The sequence below is a fragment of the Rutidosis leptorrhynchoides genome, chromosome 5, assembly GCF_046630445.1.
Source record: "Rutidosis leptorrhynchoides isolate AG116_Rl617_1_P2 chromosome 5, CSIRO_AGI_Rlap_v1, whole genome shotgun sequence".
NCBI classification, from domain to species: domain Eukaryota; kingdom Viridiplantae; phylum Streptophyta; class Magnoliopsida; order Asterales; family Asteraceae; genus Rutidosis; species Rutidosis leptorrhynchoides.
The window spans coordinates 19,792,307-19,812,078 of NC_092337.1; the positions used below are offsets into that span (position 1 = coordinate 19,792,307).

At 33.4% G+C, this 19,772-nt stretch overlaps 2 protein-coding genes across 2 annotated transcripts; one reads left to right on the top strand and one right to left on the bottom strand.

Moving 5' to 3' along the window:
- The first annotated feature begins 8,703 nt into the window (after positions 1–8,703).
- Positions 8,704–9,706, top strand: LOC139846573 (ATP synthase delta chain, chloroplastic). The gene has a single exon (XM_071836050.1). The coding sequence runs from the start codon at positions 8,778–8,780 to the stop codon at positions 9,552–9,554; it is 777 nt and encodes a 258-aa protein (XP_071692151.1). The 5' UTR covers positions 8,704–8,777; the 3' UTR covers positions 9,555–9,706.
- Positions 9,707–10,096: 390 nt separating this feature from the next.
- On the bottom strand, positions 10,097–13,715 carry LOC139847325 (peroxidase 12-like). Its single transcript, XM_071836996.1, has 3 exons — positions 13,445–13,715; positions 10,986–11,183; positions 10,097–10,904 (listed from the first exon to the last, which is right to left on the bottom strand). Exons 1-3 carry the CDS (start codon positions 13,694–13,696, stop codon positions 10,284–10,286), a joined length of 1,071 nt encoding a protein of 356 aa, XP_071693097.1. The 5' UTR covers positions 13,697–13,715; the 3' UTR covers positions 10,097–10,283.
- Positions 13,716–19,772: the final 6,057 nt, after the last annotated feature.

Consider the following 19,772-nt stretch of genomic DNA (forward strand, 5'->3'; position numbering starts at 1 on the left):
ATAACTATATATATATATATGATTTTATACATAATTATTATATTATGTATATGTATAAATTTATAATATATCTATGATGAAATAATGTACTATTTTAATAAATATATATAATACTTACATATATAAAACATTTATATTTTTCATAATTACATACATAAGTATAATATAATTAGTATGTAAATATGTAAATAAATATTATAATATATTTATATTAAAATGCATAAATATATAATATTCAGTATATGTTACAATACATATTACATAATTATTAAATATTACATAATAATAGATGATATTAATAAATTAAATTTAAATACAAATATAGTTGTTGTAGTAATGTTATTTGTATCGTCAAATATCAATATTTGTATTCATAATATCACTTTATATCATATAAAGATGAAATTGGATGTATATATTAGATTATTATTACTAATATTATTATTATCGATAAATATTAATATTATCATAATTAGTATGGTATTATTATTATTATTATTATTATCATTTTTACAATTATTATTATCATTAATATTATATTTATCATTATTATTAATTTTATTAATATTATTAGATATTAATAGTATTGTTATTATATATTATTATTATTAATTAAAAAAAACAGTAGGGATCTATATTATACGCGTGACCTCTGTATCCTTTATCTCTATTATTATTATTTTTTTTTGTTTCTTTCCTGCTCCCAACTCGTGAACCTGTGTTGACATTTTCTCCATTTTTTTATCAACCGATCTCTATTATTACAACATGATTATGTATAATTGCAAATCAAATAAAAAGGAAATCCAATGGGATTAAAGAGCACATCGATATTATTATTTTTTCTTCTTCTCTGCACGCTCCAATTTTTTTTTTCTCTTAATTCAATTTCGAATAAAGTTTCAAAATCTAAAAATGCAGAAAGGTTAGAAATCTTTCTTTGAATCTATCTGCAAAATCTCAACTCTCAAATCTTTATATCGATCTTGAATTTTGAAGTCAAAGTTTAGTTTAAAAAAAGTCAACAATTGTTCTTGAGACAAATTCGCGTTCGTGTATATGTTTCTGATCAAATTGACGATTCCAGTAGTTTTTATACATGTTTAGAAAACTATTTCGTGTTATAAACATTATCTATAATGTTATCTATTACGAAATCAATTTTTTTTGTTTTGTTCCAAGAACCGACGCTGCAGTAGGCCTTTAGTATTTTTTTTTTTTATTTTAGAACCCAAATTATTTTTTTTTCTGTAATGTTTTGAAGCTTTAAAGGGAACCCCGATTTTGTTTTTTTTTTTTTTTTGTTATTGATGTTTTGTTGAATCCATGAGACTTGTGGAGAAGAAGAGGAATAGAAGAAAAACAGTTTATATATAAAATTTAAATTCGATATTAGTACAGAGAATCAGAATTGGTGGGATGGTCGAGAGTGTTTGCGTGTGAGCATGTGGTCACGAGATCGAGTCCAGAGGACGGTAGTTTTTTTTTTTTTTTTTGAAACTCTTTTCATGTGAGGTAGTTTTCTTTTCTAATTTTATTATTGTTATTATATATTAATTATTATTAGTATTATTATTATTATTGTGATTGTTTTGATTGTTATTGTTATTGTTATTATTAGTATCATACTTGTTATCATATTTGAAAGTATTATAGACATTACTATTATTATTATGATAGGTATTAATAATATTATTATTAGTAATAAACTTATCATTTTAGTATTTTATCATCATTAGGATTATGATTATGATTATCATTATTATTATTATGAAGGAAATAAAAATATATTATTATCATCAATATTAGAATTTGTACCGGTTTATAAATAATAGTATCATCAGTACATTTACAATTAATAATATCATATTTATCAGTATCATCATTAATATTTACTAGTATTATTATGATTATCATTTATCATTTTATAAATATTAGAACCCTTATTATTAACATAATTATGGTATTAGTATTAATATTATTTTAGAGTTATTATTATTAGTATCATTAACAGTTATCATTTTCATTTTTTTTTGCTATTAGTATTATCATTATTAATAAAATTATTATTATTATTAGTAAATCATTATTATCTAAATTATTATTTTAACAAATAAATCTTTTGTACACTATATATATACTTATGGTATATACTAGGATTGTATTAATAATTCACATAACAAACTAATAAAATTTCATAAATACAATACTAACCACAAATATATGTATATAAATATATTAATGTCACTATTTATATAAACGTAAATCATTATAGATATATATACATAAAATCGATATATATATAAAATATAACTTAAAATATAATATAAGTATACGTTTAAAATAAAGGTTAGAATAAATTCTACAAAACTATAATATATAAATAATACATATTAATAAATGAAATTTTGTAACTTACATTATACGTATTAATATATACACAATTGATATAGGTTCGTGAATCCGAGGCCAACCCTGCATTGTTCAATGACGTCATATGTATTTTTACTACAAAATACAGTATCGTGAGTTTCATTTGCCTTTTTACCCTTTATATTTTTGGGCTGAGAATACATGCGCAACTTTTATAACTGTTTTACGAAATTGACACAAGTACGTGAAACTACATTCTATGGTTGGATTATCGAAGTCGAATATGCCCCTTTTTATTAAGTCTGGTAATCTAAGAATTAGGGAACAGACACCCTAATTGACGCGAATCCTAAAGATAGATCTATCGGGTCCAACAAGCCCCATCCAAAGTACCGGATGTTTTAGTACTTCGAAATTTATATCATGTCCGAAGGAGGATCCCGGAATGATGGGGATATTCTTATATATGCATATTGTTAATGTCGGTTACCAGGTGTTCAATCCATATGAATGATATTTTTGTCTCTATGCATGGGACGTATGTTTATGAGAAATGGAAATCTGAAATCTTGTGGTCTATTAAAATGATGGAAACGATTGTTTAAGTTAAACTAATGAACTCACCAACCTTTTGGTTGACACTTTAAAGCATGTTTATTCTCAGGTACGAAAGAAATCTTCCGCTGTGTATTTGCTCATTTTATAGATATTACTTGGAGTCATTCATGGCATATTTCAAAAGACGTTGCATTCGAGTCGTCGAGTTCATCAAGATTATTATCAAGTCAATTATAGTTGGATATATTATGAAATGGTATGCATGCCTGTCAACTTTCGATGTAATGAAAGTTTGTCTTTTCAAAAACGAATGCAATGTTTGTAAAATGTATCATATAGAGGTCAAGTACCTCGCGATGTAATCAACTGTTGTGAATCGTTTATAATCGATATGGACTTCGTCCGGATGGATTAGGACGGGTCTTCACACTTAACACCTCGACATTTCACAACTCATACTACACAAATAAATACATCATATATGCATGCACATAATTATCCCACTCACCTTAGCACTTCGGTGATGATTATGCACCTCCGAGCTTCAAAGCAAAGTACCTATTACATTAAGTACAATTTCAATACACAACTAGTGGAATTAACCACATTACACCTACTCGAGCATTTAATGACCCAATTCACATTAAATGACTCGAACACACCACAACCGCCCTTAAATGGCCAAGACTCGACTTTAGTCACTAAAGCTAGTGAATTAAAGTCTACTAACTTATACTAACACCAACTGAGGGTAATTTATACCCATTTCACCCAAACTACGTCAACTAGCCCATTTTGGATCCATTTAACACTTTCACTACCAAACTTGTCAAACATGACCCAATTAACATCTCTTTCAACTTTAACAAGTGTGTTAGTGACTAAAAACGCCATTTAACATTTATAACCCCAAATCATAAGACCAAACCCTAGGTTATGGCCACTTGGGTTTACTTTCACCAATCTAACCCAAAACCCACCCATTAAACCCTCAAATGGGTCATACAAGATCTTCATTAGCAAAACCCTAGCTTAAAACCAATTAAAACTCAAAACTTAGAGTTAGAACTTACCGAGACTATCAACGCGTAGCTAGAGACACAAGGAACAACTTTAATTCTTGCTCCAAAGATCAACCCTCAATCCTTCACACTCAAATCTCACTTTTAATCTAAATGGGTGTTGAGTTTTTGGGAGAGAAAATGAAAGAAATTGAAAAAGGAAATGAATTAAATGAATATGTGGTGGAGAGTTAATGCTCCCATCAGATCCACATGTCAATTTACCATTTTGCCCCTCAAAATCCCTTAAAAAGATCTAAGCCCGACACCAGTCTGGCAGTGATGCCGCGGCGCGGCTCAAATCGTCGCGGCGCGACGAACAAAGGGAAAATCTACCCTTCTTAAGTCTCTTTCTGATCCTGGTTTGCTTTATATGTCGCGTCGCGGCCCAGATTATCGCGGCGCGACATTTGCCTTCGTCTGAACACTTCGACAACACTTAAGCCAAAAATCATTTCACACGACTTACAATTCGTTCATGCTTCCGATATACGTCTAAACATCGTATCTAAGCCTCACAAGGCTTAACACTAACCGAAACTCATTTACAAACTTATATACGCACACATTAACAAGTACATATATATATATATATATCTACACAATTATGCATAAACAACGAGTTACAAACGTACAAATGATTAAGTATGTACCTTTCGATACGTACAGGAAAAACGGGATGTTACATAAAGCTTTAATCTTGTAATATTTGTTGTTATGTGATGTATTATGAAAAAAACTAATTTTATATGATACTTAGACCATTATTAGTGGTGGCGGGTGATGGGGCGTGATGAGGTGTTTTTGTAGGGTATAGTGCTGATTTGGTAAAGGTGATAATGTGATGGCGTGATGGAGTTTGTAGTGGTAGCCGTGATGGTTGTGTGATGGGTTAAATTGATCTCATATTTTTAATTTTTTTTCATTTTATTTGAGTTTTCTTTATTTCCTTCATATTTTTCACAGTATAAAAATATAATTTAAATACACATAAAGATACTCCGTAATAGATATTCCTTAGTATACTTCTCATCTACTTTTGATTTAATATGTTAACTAAAAAGATATGAAACTTTGAGGTTCAAACTATAAATAATAATTTATAATACATAATTCAGGGACAACAATTGTAATTTTGTAAAATATATCATCTTCAGTATTCTTCTACAGATCTCTCGTTCATATTCATATGCAAATACCCTAATTAAAAAGCCCCAAATCAAAAGGCCCCAAATTATTCTTCTACTCCATCTAAATCAGACAATTAATCACAAATGATCGACTAGGTGACATGATCTGATTCGCTGCTAGCTCAATCACGCTTCTCCTTCTTCTCGTGAAGCTCCCATCACGCCCGCGGTTTTTTGATTCCATCACGCCCCGTAGTGGCGCTATGGTGGCGTGATGGGGTGAATTATGGTGCCATCACGCTGCACTAATAAAGGTATTATTTTAGCGTGTTTAAATACGTTATAATCGTACTTTGTACTGCATTTTTGTTTGATATTGTAGCCCAACTTTTATTAGCTCATAGCTTAAAATTTGACGCTAAACCTTGAAGTTTTTGGGTTTTCTAACATGACTAATAACAACTCTTTAAATTGTCGTTAATTTTTTCAGACATGTATTGATTTATTAATTTTATGGTAATCGGGAACTAACTTAAATTTACTACCTCATTCACAACCTTTATCTACTACAGTACTAATTATGCGTACATATAATCTTTAAACTTTGTTAAAGGATGTCATTAGATAGTTCATTTTGTTTAATGCTTTCTAATTTATTTAAATTTATACACGATTTTTTCATAAATTATTAAATGCACTTAACTTTAAAAACTTCAAATAGTTGGGGTATGAGTTACATTTAATTTTATTGTACAAGGAACTATGGCTCAAACTATATACACTTCCAATATTTTTATTTCCCAAAAACAAAATTATATTCTAATAAATTAAGATCTAATTGAAGTACAACTTGATTCAAACTTTAACTAGTCTGACAAAATTCTACAAGCTATTTAATACAAAACATTTACAACTGATCATTAACCATTGAACATTACGTTAGAACCATTGCACAAATGATATAAACAAATAGGGATGGCAATGGATCGGATATGGATCGGGTGATGCCGTATCCGTATCCATATTCATATCTATTTAGTTTTTGTTCATCCATATCCATATCCATATCCATATCCATATCCATTTATTTCAGGACATCCATCCATATCCATATCCATATCCAATGGATTTAGCGGGTTAATGGATATCCAATGGATGTTAAAAAAATCTTATAATATTTTCTAATATTTGATTAAAATAAAAACGTAGTATAGCAAAAATAAATATGGCATGACATAATTAAAATCTAACCATAAGAATGTTATTGGATATATGTGTTTTATTATAATATGTTATAGTTATTGCATTATGGGTTGAAAGAAAAATGTAAATTTAACGGTAAATAAACTTGTAATCGTAAATATGTACGCATATATCTATATTTATATATTTGTATATGTATTTCGGGTGGTAATGGATATATCCATAGATGAAACTTTTCATCCATATTCATATCCATATTCGTTAAGGTTCATCCATATCCATTTAGGTTCATCCATATCCATCACGAAGTGGGTGGATCGGGTGGATATCCATCGGATCGGGTGGCCATTGCCATCCCTATAGACAAACACAACATGTGATATATACACAAATTAACTAACCTCCTCGATCATAAACACCGACTTTCATCTGAAAGTAAAACGCTTACTTGCATTTGATGATGGTAACCTGTGACAATCTCATGAAACTATAAGAACAAACGAGAGAAGTAACTTACGTTAACCGAAACAACCATCCAACTGACAGATCCGAACCACCAAACATCATCAAACTGCCGACCAAACAACGTGGAAAACCGTGAATCCAACCACACCAGGGAAAAACCACCGACGTCTACCACCGCAAACCGTAAGTTAAACCTATAATGGGAAATTACCCAAATCGTAACAAGTTCCACCTACTTAAGACCACAGACACAATAACAATTCTAACACAAGCAGAAAACTTTACCGAACCGGGGTTAAACTTAAGATATAACCATTGAAGCTGACGTTAACGAAAGCAACCCACCAAAGTAATCCACAAGAGAAGTGAAGTGAGGAACACGACATCAAGAACATCTAGAACCGGAAAGCGGCGTCCAAATTCAAAAAGGGCAGCGACACAAGGTACCTAAATCTAAACGGCTGCAAAACAACTATGGAGATGCGTAATCCGGCACAAGGTGGACACGTGAAACCCAAAATGGAAGGTTAATGCGTTAAAAACGAGATGTGGAACGAAGTCACCAAAGCTACCAACAACCTTACACTTGCAAAGCTATCAAACAACGACATCCTTGTGGCAGTGATATATCCACATGTACTTTATTTCAAAGCTTACTAGTACCTAATGCTTCAAAAGTTGAACCTTGCACTTTCAAAGCTATTAAACAACGACATCCTTGTGGCTTTGTATCTCTCTACTTTAAACCTTTTGTTAGGGATTCAACAATATAATTCCTTATAAACAACTACAACTTGTAAACCACATCGACTAAATTAAAAACTTTGTTAACGAAGCCAAGCAAAACCACCCTACAGAAACACATCACACACGACAACAAACACACCATAACATCATCCTCGCCTTGAAAATGGACACAGAGAAGACTAAGGGTGGCGACAATGAAGGTGGACGATTTTTGGTGACCACGTCGGAAAACTGAAACAGAGATCAGAGAGGAGAAGTGATTAACAAAAAGAGCTAGGAATAGCCACCTATCACCGGAATGAACCACGACCTCAGAATACAAATGCTACCACCGTATTTGACTTCTGAGAACGATGGTGGTGGCTAGAAAATATGGCATGTCACAAAACTCTTCACCAAAGCAAAGAAAGAGTAAAGAGAAGGGAAAGGAAATTGAATCGTAAACTCCGGCCACCGGTAAAAAAGCCAGTGGCTGAAAAATGAAAAAAAAATGGGCAGGGGTTGTTTTTGAATTATATGAAATAGATACGTAATCAAAGAGGGTATTCAATCAAAATGCCGACTAACGATTAATGACATCTAGGACCGTAAAGTCTTATTTAGGTTTCGATGTCAAATGTACGTAAAGTAGTAATAAGTAAATATTTGAAACTTTAACTCGATCGAGAGAATTATAAAAATTTTGGTTTGATAAATGAATTAATTAACAGGACATGTCATTTTATTTTATAAATCTTTTTTTTTATACTCGTAACTTTTATATTTAGAATTTTGCTAACGACAGCCTTTAGGGTTGTCGTTAGTATGCAGTAAAGTATTGTACATGACGGTTACATATCATTTTCAGAATAAAAGTTAATGAATTGTACGAGAATTTTATTCGTGTTAACAACAACTCTTAGAATTGTCGTTAGCAAAATACTTATATTTATGAGTTTAACGTTCCTTGAGAATTCGAAACTAGAAAACGAGGGGATGCATTCCCCTACTTTTCACAATGACAAATATTTCTGCGACTAATACAAACCCGCCACGTGTACCCCTTGTTATCTCCTGCAGATAAGACCCCATCCTCTTCTTGTTCACATGATTCTTTTAACTCATTTCAACCGTCAGATCAGTCCACATCCCAAATCAACCGTCCATTTCCATTCAAAACATCTCCTTACAAAACAATCACTTGTTTCATTTCATCCGTAAACCCTCACTCACACATACAATCATTCATCACCGGAATCCAATGGCAGCAACCGCCGCCACCGCTACCGCCGCCGCCCTTCAACAGGCTCCAATCACATTCCAATCCCGTACTCCATCAACATTCCGTCCAGCCTCTGCCACGCCTATAAAATCATCGTTTATCGGCGGCTTACGTCTCCAGAAGCTATCAATTAAACTCAACCGAAAGTCTCGCAGCGGAAACACCGGTGGCGGTGCTTCCGGCGCTAGGATGACAGATTCCGCCGCCGGAAGCTACGCCTCTGCACTAGCTGAAGTAGCGGTCGGTAACGGAACCCTAGACGCTACCGTTAAGGATCTAGATGTAATTGATAAACTATTCTCCGAGAAAGCTTACTTCGATTACTTCGCTAGCCCTATCGTAACACTCGAAGCTAAACGTGCGTTAATCGATGATATTACGTCATCAGGTAAACTTCAAAAACACGTCTGCAATTTCCTCAACATATTAATTGAAAGTAAACGGATAGATCTGATTAGGGAGATCGTGAAGGAATTTGAAGTTGTGTATAATAAGTTAACGAATACTGAATTAGCTATTGTATCATCTGTTGTGAAACTTGAAGAACAACATTTATCTCAAATTGCGAAACAAGTGCAGAAATTAACAGGAGCGAAATTTGTAAGAGTGAAGACGGTGATTGATGAATCGTTAGTTGCTGGATTTACAATCAGGTACGGTAATGGTGGATCGAAATTGATCGATATGAGTGTGAAGAAACAGTTGGAAGAAATTGCTGCTCAACTTGAGATTGGTGATATTTCACTTGCTGTATGATTGACTCAATTTTTATCTCATGATTATTTGGTATAATAAATATTAATTTACATTTCCTCAACATATATGAATATATAAGTAATCTTTTCTGGAGAATTGTAATTATATGTTTTTTGATGAGACAATTCGATTACAGTGATTCAATTATTGCAGTTGTTATTGTTAGATTCATACATAATTTGAGCATTGAAATCGTATAGTTGCTACAATTGGATCACGAATTCGTAGTATGAAACGTTAGGAACTTGTTTTGTGTATATACGCTAACTTAAAGGCATTGATACTTGTTTTGTGTGTTCTTGGCTGCACAATTTGGTTTCCCATAGTGTGTACTTGATGTTAGGTAGATATCATTGTGTGGTCAAGATCGGATTCAAGAGATGAAATGTTTGGTGGTTTTGTGGTTGGTATTTGATTGAATCGACCATAGAAATGCAAGGTTAGCTAGTAAGCGATAAGGGAGTTTGGGTGGACAATGCGGCAAGAGGGTTGAAAATCAGATAAAAACAAACACAAAAATATCAAAATATATAACAGTAGGGATTGACGTTGAAAGATGCAAGTTTTTTCGTTCGATAGCTAGTTATGACGTCGAGTTGTTTTCAAACACATCTCGATTACACAGAACACATCGCAAAATACATATACGATCATATGGAATAATAAACATTGATTGAACGATAAATAACAACATAGCTACTTTAAAACCAGAAAGCGTTTATGAAATCCTTAAAGGCTCTCAACATTGTCCATGTTGTCATCATTGACAACAGTGGATATAAGCAAGTCGTTTGAGTTTCGTAAGTTGCATTTGTTACGAACTTCACCTTGTGTGCCGGTCAAGACATCCATTTGTCCCATCTTCACCATAACATCTACAAACTTCTCAAAAAACAACGTTTGATTAACAGCAAAGCTCTTGACAATGTCCCGGGTCCTTTTATCTGTGTACAAATCTTGATCCGACGTTAAAAGTCCTTGTTTGTTCATTAGATCCACAAAGTACTTATTATCAAAAACGTTTGGAGACCGAATGTCCAAGGTGGTAGTTGCGGTGGTATTAGCGGTCGGACACACGCCTTTGAGGTTTTTAGCAAAGGTTTGGTCTAAAGTTGTATCTTGTGTGGGGTAAAGTCGCGTTGTAAAAGACGTGCAATGGGCCACACCGATAGTGTGGGCCCCAGATAGGGCTACAGCTTCGGTTGCATTAAAATTCTTGACAGCAAGGTTGGTTAATAGTGTGCCCGTTGGGACAAATGGTGACGGAAGATTGGCAAGTGTAGCGTTTCTTGTGGCAAAAGAGAGTCCGTCTCTTCTGCCTAGAGGAACGCTATAATCTGGACCACCGGTCTATTATATACAAAAAAAAGTTAGCTACCAAAATTTCTTATTAGAAAGAATTAAATGTATGTATGCAAGGATATGATTTACCAAGACAATAGAGTCGCGGGCAACTATGGAAGTGATATCGGAACAAGAGACACTACCCGCACCACATTGTTTGTGAACCCTACTACGAAGATCCTCAATGACGTCGAAACCCCTCAAACTTAGATTTGGTGGTGCCGTTTTCTCACTATCAACCGGTCCGCTTGCTGATCCATCCAATAAGACCGAACCATCACAACCCTGTTTAATAAAAATATATAATCAAGATTCAAGAAAAAAGTGCAAACGACTCTCCCAGAGTCCCAGATGACTCTGGGCAACCCGCAAAACGGGTGGGTGCCCAAATATCAATCGGTTCACAAAGCTGGTCGGGTACCCACATTGATAAAAAGAAATGTAAATGACGCCTAAATTCTAGCCATCTAGTGAAGAATCAAGGTATGAAAGCATTCAAACTAAAACATTGACTTTGGCTTTACAAAAATGCAAACTTTAGCTAAAGAGAGAATAACGTTCTAGAATAAAGGCAGATAATTAAGCAATTTAATTAGACCACTTTTAAAAAAACAGACGCGTATAGTATATATTCTCCTGTCAGTTATTGTTTTTGGAAAAGAAAAGATAAAAAGGAAATGCGTTTGCTTTGAATTTTATAAGCTTGTATGACTCATCATACCTCTTTATTTATTTCATTACTGTTTGAAGTTTATTAAAAATTTTATATATTCTGCAACCAGTATACTATATATGCTCATGAGATGTTGAATGGTTAAATCATCCGATAAACCAAAGTTATTACTAATTATAAGTATCAACCTAATTTTACACTATATATTGTTTATTACTATTAGACTATTAGTCACATAATAAATACGTTTTACTATATGTGTACATGATATATATAGTGGATGGTTAAATATCATAGATGAAAGTTACAGCCTTTAAAATATATCAAAGTAATTTAAAGTTATAAATTGTTACTAATGTTAGTCACGTATTAAATATGGCATCCACTAGTTTTCTGTCAAACTCATTAAAGTCGTATATAAGTCTAGACTATGCATTGAAATCACCATAAATGTAATTGATGATGTTGATAATAACCGATAAAATTAAGTGATATATGATTGATGATCTAAATAATATATACCGGGGTAAACGGATAACTTTTTTTTAGTTGAGGCTATTGAGAGAGTAAAATATTTTTTACTCAAATATACGCACTCTATTAAGTTATCATGTTATTGTTTATCATCATTTGCCTAATTAACTATATCAAAATATGATGTCAGTAAGATTTAAACTTAAAACTTATTTATTTTGTTATCATGTTATTGTTTATCATCATTTGCCTAATTAACTACATCAAAGTATGATGTTGTCATGGTTGTTTTTTATAAAATTTGTTGGCCTTTAAAAAAAAAAAAAAAGAACATCGGGCTGAAACGTTCATCTATCATTAAATGTAGACAATAACCCATAAATTTAATGTGAACTTGAATTTGCATCTAGAAAACCTTCTCTCAAGCTTAAATTCCGATCACCTCAAACATGATCAACGGTGCAATGAGCTAAGATACGCGTGAGATATTCGAACTCAACTCGCTCAGAGCTCAATATGATCGTTGAGCTTAATCCTCGTTTTGTGTTGCTGAGACATGCGCCTAAGGAGAAAGTCTTTGCAGCCGAAGTTAGCCGAGGAGCCGAGTGACGTGCCAGCGCTACAGCTAATTGAGTGCAAGCACGTAGTTGTGCTGTCAGTAAGAAGGTAGCCGGCATGGAGACCTTTGACCTTAGCTAGGGAGGGATTGGGGTCGCTTTGCTTTAGAACTTTAGTACGTAACAAGGCTCGAAGACCTCCGACTGGATTTGAAATGGATCGGGCAGGGCATCCATTTACGGTGTGGTTGAGATTAGCAGTCAGCCAACTCCCCTGTCTCTTTCCCTATCGAAAAACTAGCCTCACTCTCCGTCTCCATTTTAGCACGAGCTTTTTAGATCAAGCTCCAATAAACTCGTGAGCTAAACGAGTATTTTATTTTTATATTTTAATTATTACTTTTATAATATAGATATATATATAATATATATATAGCACCATTATATTATATATGAAAGATGATCCTTACACACCACTTTTTAATCCATTTACACATAATTACTTATTTTAATCTTAACTATACATATAATAATAATATAAGTTCAACTTTCTAAGGACATAACTGTGATTATATGTGATAAACGTGTACATGGATTAAAAAGTGATGTGTAAGAATCATCTCCCAATACATATGTGTGAACGGGAGAATTTTAAAAAGATACACGACTACTTTTAAAAAGACCTCTGAATTCTGACACTAATACTAAAACTTAGACGATACTAGTCTACTACTAAACCAAAAGCTTGTTTGAATTAATTAAGGATCGTATTAATTTAATTAAACATTCAAAATGAAGGTTAAATATATACTGAACATTGTATTAATATAATATGTCCATACCTGAACAAAACAATCATGAAAATGAACTCTTAAAAGAGAAGCAGCAAGACTAATATCCTTCTTGATCACTTTCTCCATTTGTTTTCTAATAATTGATTCCAATTTAGGACAGCTATTTTCATAAAAATTCCAAGATAGCCCATTCACCAATGGCTGTTTCTGTGCTTCTGAACCCTGCAAATGCATTAGCATCAACACACCCACAAATACTCCAAGTGTGTGAAAGGGCATTAACGTAATTTTATTAGCCATTGCTTGATGTTAGGGGTTAGGGATCTGTTTTGGATGCTTCAAACTTGCAAAGGAAGCGGTATTCTTATAGCTGAAAAAGTTTCGTTTACGCCCCTAGAGATTGAAATATTGGCTTTTTAGTACCTTGAATTGCAAAAAGAAATGGAATTCGTAGTGGATAAGGCAAAAGATATGATGAAGACCAGTGGCGGAGCTTGAACATTGTGGTTGGAGGGGCCAAATTTTATCTAATGTGATATGTTTTTTAGTAAGGAAAAACGTTAACTCTCGTGAACAAAATTGCATATTTCATACACATTTTAGGTGACAATATCGATCCTAATTGTACATCATCTAAGTTAACTTCTTAAACCCTTTAGTTTTAAACTTGATTTCAAGTAAAAATGCCCAAGAGATATGAAAGAATGAAGTAGATTGTTGATGAAAATAAAATTTGCACCTTCACTATTTTGGTCGTATCTTCTTCATACGAACTCCGATTTAGTTGATTCAAAAGTTAAACGTCCGTAACTTAAAAGGCTACAAAATACCATTACTTACCGAAACTTTTGGGGGGGGCGAGGGCCCCCTCCTACCCTAATTAAGCTCCGCCTCTGATGAAGACAAGAGTTGGGTGATTAGTACACGTGTGGGTGCACCCATGCATGCATTGGGTCTAGAACACTTCATCCTTTTAATGTGTGTTGGGCACACTACTTATAGTTATATACATGTACGATGTATACTTTGTTTTGTGAATGTTATTTTTATTATTTTAAAATGAGAAATATAAACTTCATTTATTATATGTAGATACTAAAATAACATGAATAGAATCCAAATTTTCATGTTATGTTTTAGTAGGATCATACGTGTAATATAGTATGTTGTAGATATGTGGAATAAGTTGAGATTTATTAGTTCAAAGGTGTATCTAGGCAAGGACACCTGACACTTTGTTTCCCTTAAAAATTTATTAGATTTATTTCGAAAGAGTCAGATGTCGAAAAATTACCTTCACCGAATCCTCAAATATGTGACAGGAGCAATCATCATCTCACTACTACAAAAGTTGTAAATTCTTTCCGCGAATGAGGATTGAACCTGCGTCATACTGTATTTAGGTTCAAGCTTTTGCATGACGGGTCCCATCTTCAAAGGTGCCGAATACCACTGAACTATTGCTACATTGATAATTTTATTCATTAAGGTGTTGAACATCATGTAAAGGTTTATAATTTTATGCACACATTATCCATTTCACTTATATAATTAGACTTTAAAAGCACTAAGAGAACGCCGTCATTAACGGTGTCCCAATTCCACAAACGCTATAAAATAGTGTATCTCATGCGCAGTGTCGGAACTTGAACTCGAACTCATATAGAGCGAAACAAGTAACATAGGAGTAATCACTGAAAAATCTTACATTTTAGTTAAAAAAAATTAGTGTAACTTTTTTTATATATCCGGGTGGGGCGGGCATTCCTCCCGCGTATGCCTATCTTTCGCCACTGCTCATGAAAAGTCTCTACGACGATGTCACAAGTGATGTCTCCGAACAATGTCACTCGTGAGACGCGCTTCTTACTCACTTTTCTTATTATTAAAAATGAGATAGAATATTATACTTAAAAATAATATTATTTTAATCTAAGAATGTACTCTTCAGGAAATTATGTTAATTCTTCACATTTTCCTAAACAATTTCTCCCGAGAAATACAAGTGTTACCACTCCTAGTGCTCTAATGAACATCTATTTTGCTTTCTCTTCAATGTCACATCATTACTAAACACTAACACACCTATGATGACTTGTGAGCGCACAAGGCCGGATATTAGAGCGTGCAATATGTGCAATTGCATATGGTCGAGTATATAAAAAGGGAGCTGATTCGTACACCACCATTTTTAGCCATACACCACTAAACGTGCATCAAGCAGTTGTACAGTACAGTGCTTTAAAGCACAACTAGTGGTGTATGGCTAAAAGTTGGTGGTGTACGAATCATCACCCATATAAAAAGGCTCAAAAAATATAACTCAAAATTAGATAGATAGCTTCATTTATTTATTAAGGATTTATAATTTAATAAGAAAATATCTAATATAGCTTGTACTTGTGACGTTTTTTTAGAAATATTAAACTTACTATTTTATATAATAAACTTTCGTATATAAACGACTCACTTTTAATTATTGCACAATGCCTATAAATTTGAAATGACGACCTTGCTTGTGTTTTGACACCGCAGAATGTAACCGTACGCAATAAAAGTGAGGACATTTTTAGCAACACATAACTAGTAATCAACTAGTTAATTTATATCTACAAGTGTTTAGGTTAAATGCTAATGCCTTACTAGGAAAAAAGGTGGGTTGTGTAGATTATTGTGAAAGAAGAAATGCATGATGTTTTTCTAAAACTGAAAAAAAAGAAGGAACAAAAAAAAAAGGAACAAAATTGGAACTTCTTTTAGTATCAAAATTTATCAATAAGTAGTACGCACTATTATATTTTGGTACTTGTAAGAAAATGATGGTGAAGGTTGGTGGGTCGATGTTGGTAAAATTATTAGAAAACTATCAATTTACACCCTGAAGTATTTAGCAATACCAATTACTGCCCAAAAGAATTTATAAGATTTGAATTTTCAGGTAGGGTGTGTTTGGATGAAACTAGCTGGAACTGGAGCTGGAGCTGGAGCTTAAGTTGGAGCTTATGGGCTAATGGTGTGTTTGGGTGAGTAGCTTCTTGGAGCTTATGAGAGCTTATAGGAGCTTGAACTTATGATTTTAATAAGCTCCAAGTCATAAGCTTCGTTTGGTAGACAAAAAAAGTAGAGCTTATGAAAATCATAAGCTCTGGAAAAATAAGCTACTTTTAGTAGCTTGTGAAAAAAAGTAGAGCTTATGAACTGAAAAATATGCTCCAGTTATTTTACCAAACACTTATAAAATATATTAAGCTCCAACTACCAGCTTCAAAAATAAGCTCCAGCTCCAGCTCCAGCTACAAGCTCCAGCTCCAGCTACTTTCATCCAAACACACCCTAGAGCTGGAGCTGGAGCTTATTTTTAAGCTGATAGATGGAGCTTATTATTTTTTATAAGTGTTTAGTAAACTAGCTGGAGCTAATTTTCTAGTTCATAAGCTCTACATTTTTTCATAAGTTACTAGAAGTAGCTTATTTATTAAAAGCTTATAATTTTCATAAGCTCCACTTTTTATGTCTAGCAAACAAAGCTTATGACTTGGAGCTTATTAAAATCATAAACTCAAGCTCTAATAAGTTCCCATAAGCTCCAAGAAGCTGTGTGCCAATCACACCCGTAGTATTAAAATGCGACCGAAGTTAATGAAGACTGCGAACTTAATCTACTATCGAATACCCACACGAACCGCACCTAAGTTAGTGCATTATGAAAATAAGAATAAATATACCTATTACATTCTCATTCAAAGAGTTTGAATTACATGTTTAATTAAAGGGCGCGCAAGACCATCATTAACGTGCCCGTGTTAGTCCTGTGTGCCACCAATATGCCGGAAGCACGCTGCTAACACGGCGTGCTGGTGGGTGGTCGGGGGTGGTGTGCTGGAAGATGGCATGGAGCAATTTGTGGGGTGTTGGTGTACGTGGCATTGATATATTGGTGTATATGTTTGACTGTTGCATTTCAGATACACACACACACACACACAGATACATATATATATATATATATATATATATATATATATATATATATATATATATATATATATATATATAAACACATTGTTTCATCTGCTATTTTATATAGACATGCATATACATGTTGCTGCATACATATACATTTTGCTACATACACAATGATGAGGCTTCGTTCGACGTTCATTTCGGAGGTAACCCAACCAGCGACTGGAAGTCATACGTTGGCGGAACGAAAATGGAATTTAACGACTTCTACATTAACGAATTTGATTTTTCAGAGTTGAAAAATTACTAAAAAAAGAAATACATGTCTCGTTTTCGATAATTTTGTATTTAGACGAACAGAAGACATGATTGTTGCCTTGGATAATAACATTTGGAAGAAGCTTAAGAAACACGTTAGGGAAAACGATAATCGAATTCAGTTTTATGTTATGGATTTAAGCATGTGGACAATTAATCCGGTCCCTTCCGAATCTGAAAGTAGTCCCGAATCAGAAGCATCGATTGAATGGAGCTATTAATAATTGTAATTTTGTGTTTTTAAAATTTTTAATAAGTAGTAATTGTATTATAGGTACTTTAATATTTTCTATTTTAGAAATTTTAAAATTATTATAATCGTTTGCTTAAATTAATTGTGTTTTATTAATGTAGTTTGTTTTTATAATTGCAAAATAATAATATAACGAATTAAACAAAAATAAAAATTAAAATAAATTCATAGATTACAAAATAAAAAAAGAAATTAAAAATACCATACCCATACCCCCAACACGCCACTCAACACGTCACTCATTATTTACCAGTTATAAGCACGTCCGTCAATCACCCTATCACTGCCCATCAACACGTTAACACGTCCGCCATTGTTAAAGATGGTTTAATGGCTTTGCTAATATACCCCTTATAAAATAAGACACGTGCGTTAAATAAACTACATTAGGTTAGCTTGTAATTTTCTTAAATATCAACATTTATAATTAGTTTCTTGTGAGAATTAAGAATATGGTGAGCTAAGTGAAGTTATTCTAAACCGACAAGCACCCGGAAGTATTAGATCAGTAAGCTAGATCTCTCTACGACTCTACGGGGCATTGCACATTTAACTAGACCGCTCCGCTCATGCTTCTCCTTGCGTCTTGTACTGGAATAGAGAAATCACTACTAAAGCACTTTCTCTCATGAATTGGAAGAGCTATATCGTACATAGTGACAATGCTACGACTTGCCTTATACTCTTGTACACAACGCGATAAGTGATTCTCTAAATAGTACGTGCATCGCCAAGTGCCAAAGAACTTGGACAACGAACCCTTTTGTAGCAAGGGCCACAGTTAGTTGGAGTGTGGTTACACCAAATCGAAGAAGGTTGTCTCGTGTTGGCATTATTTATTAACTACCATAAACTAATCATGGCCCAGCTATATTTTGCAGAATCCAAATATTAAAAACAGATGGGCTCGAAGTACACTTTTACTCATACTAGGCCCAAACATGAAAAAGCTAAAAATAAGTTGCTATTTTTAAGTTCCATTTGGAGCATCGATGATGACGATGCTTCTAGCAGAGTAGCAGAAGCTATACTTCTACTAACAAAAAGCTTTCTAAAAACTTTTTAACTATTAAAAAATACAAAGTTCTAATATAACTTTAACTTTATTTTTTTTAGCAAAAATATTAATATGTATATATATAGTAGATTCGAAGATTCATTGGTACAATAGTAAGAGTGGTCACAAACGACCAGCACACATAAACTTTCGCTTTGTTCGTTCTAAACAATATGAACAACTACATTAACAGCAAAGCGAGAACATTGGAGAAACAATACAGGTTACATAAAGACAAAACCACCAAGCCTAAACCTACCAACATACACATAAACCCGACCCTGTATCTTTACCCAGCAGAAACCGCAAACTCGAACCAATCACCGGGCAACCCAAGAACACCTAACATGTGGTCTATTTACCGAAGTCAACTAAGTCAACGACGCCGGCAACAACATCAAGCCCACAAAAGACCCAACGACGGGAAAAATGGAATGAATGAACCAAACTCACGGCAACCGAACAGATCCAAATGCAGAACTGAGCCGTAAAGAAACAAGTCATCTTCACCAATTTTCTAAAAACATATACAAATCCCCAGTCTCAAGCAATCCAACAGCAGCCTCCAGCAACCGCGAGCAACAACCGGCGGTCGCCAGTGACCACCAACCGCCACCACCAACAAAAGCAGTCGTCTTTAGCCACTAACGGTCGCTAGAATATTTGTTAATAAATGTGCACAACTATAAAAACCTTTAAAATAGCTTTTGTTGGAGATGTCATTGTGTAGAAAGAGGAATGTTTTATTCCATTTTGTCTAAATCGTTTTGTTTTTGTAATCATTG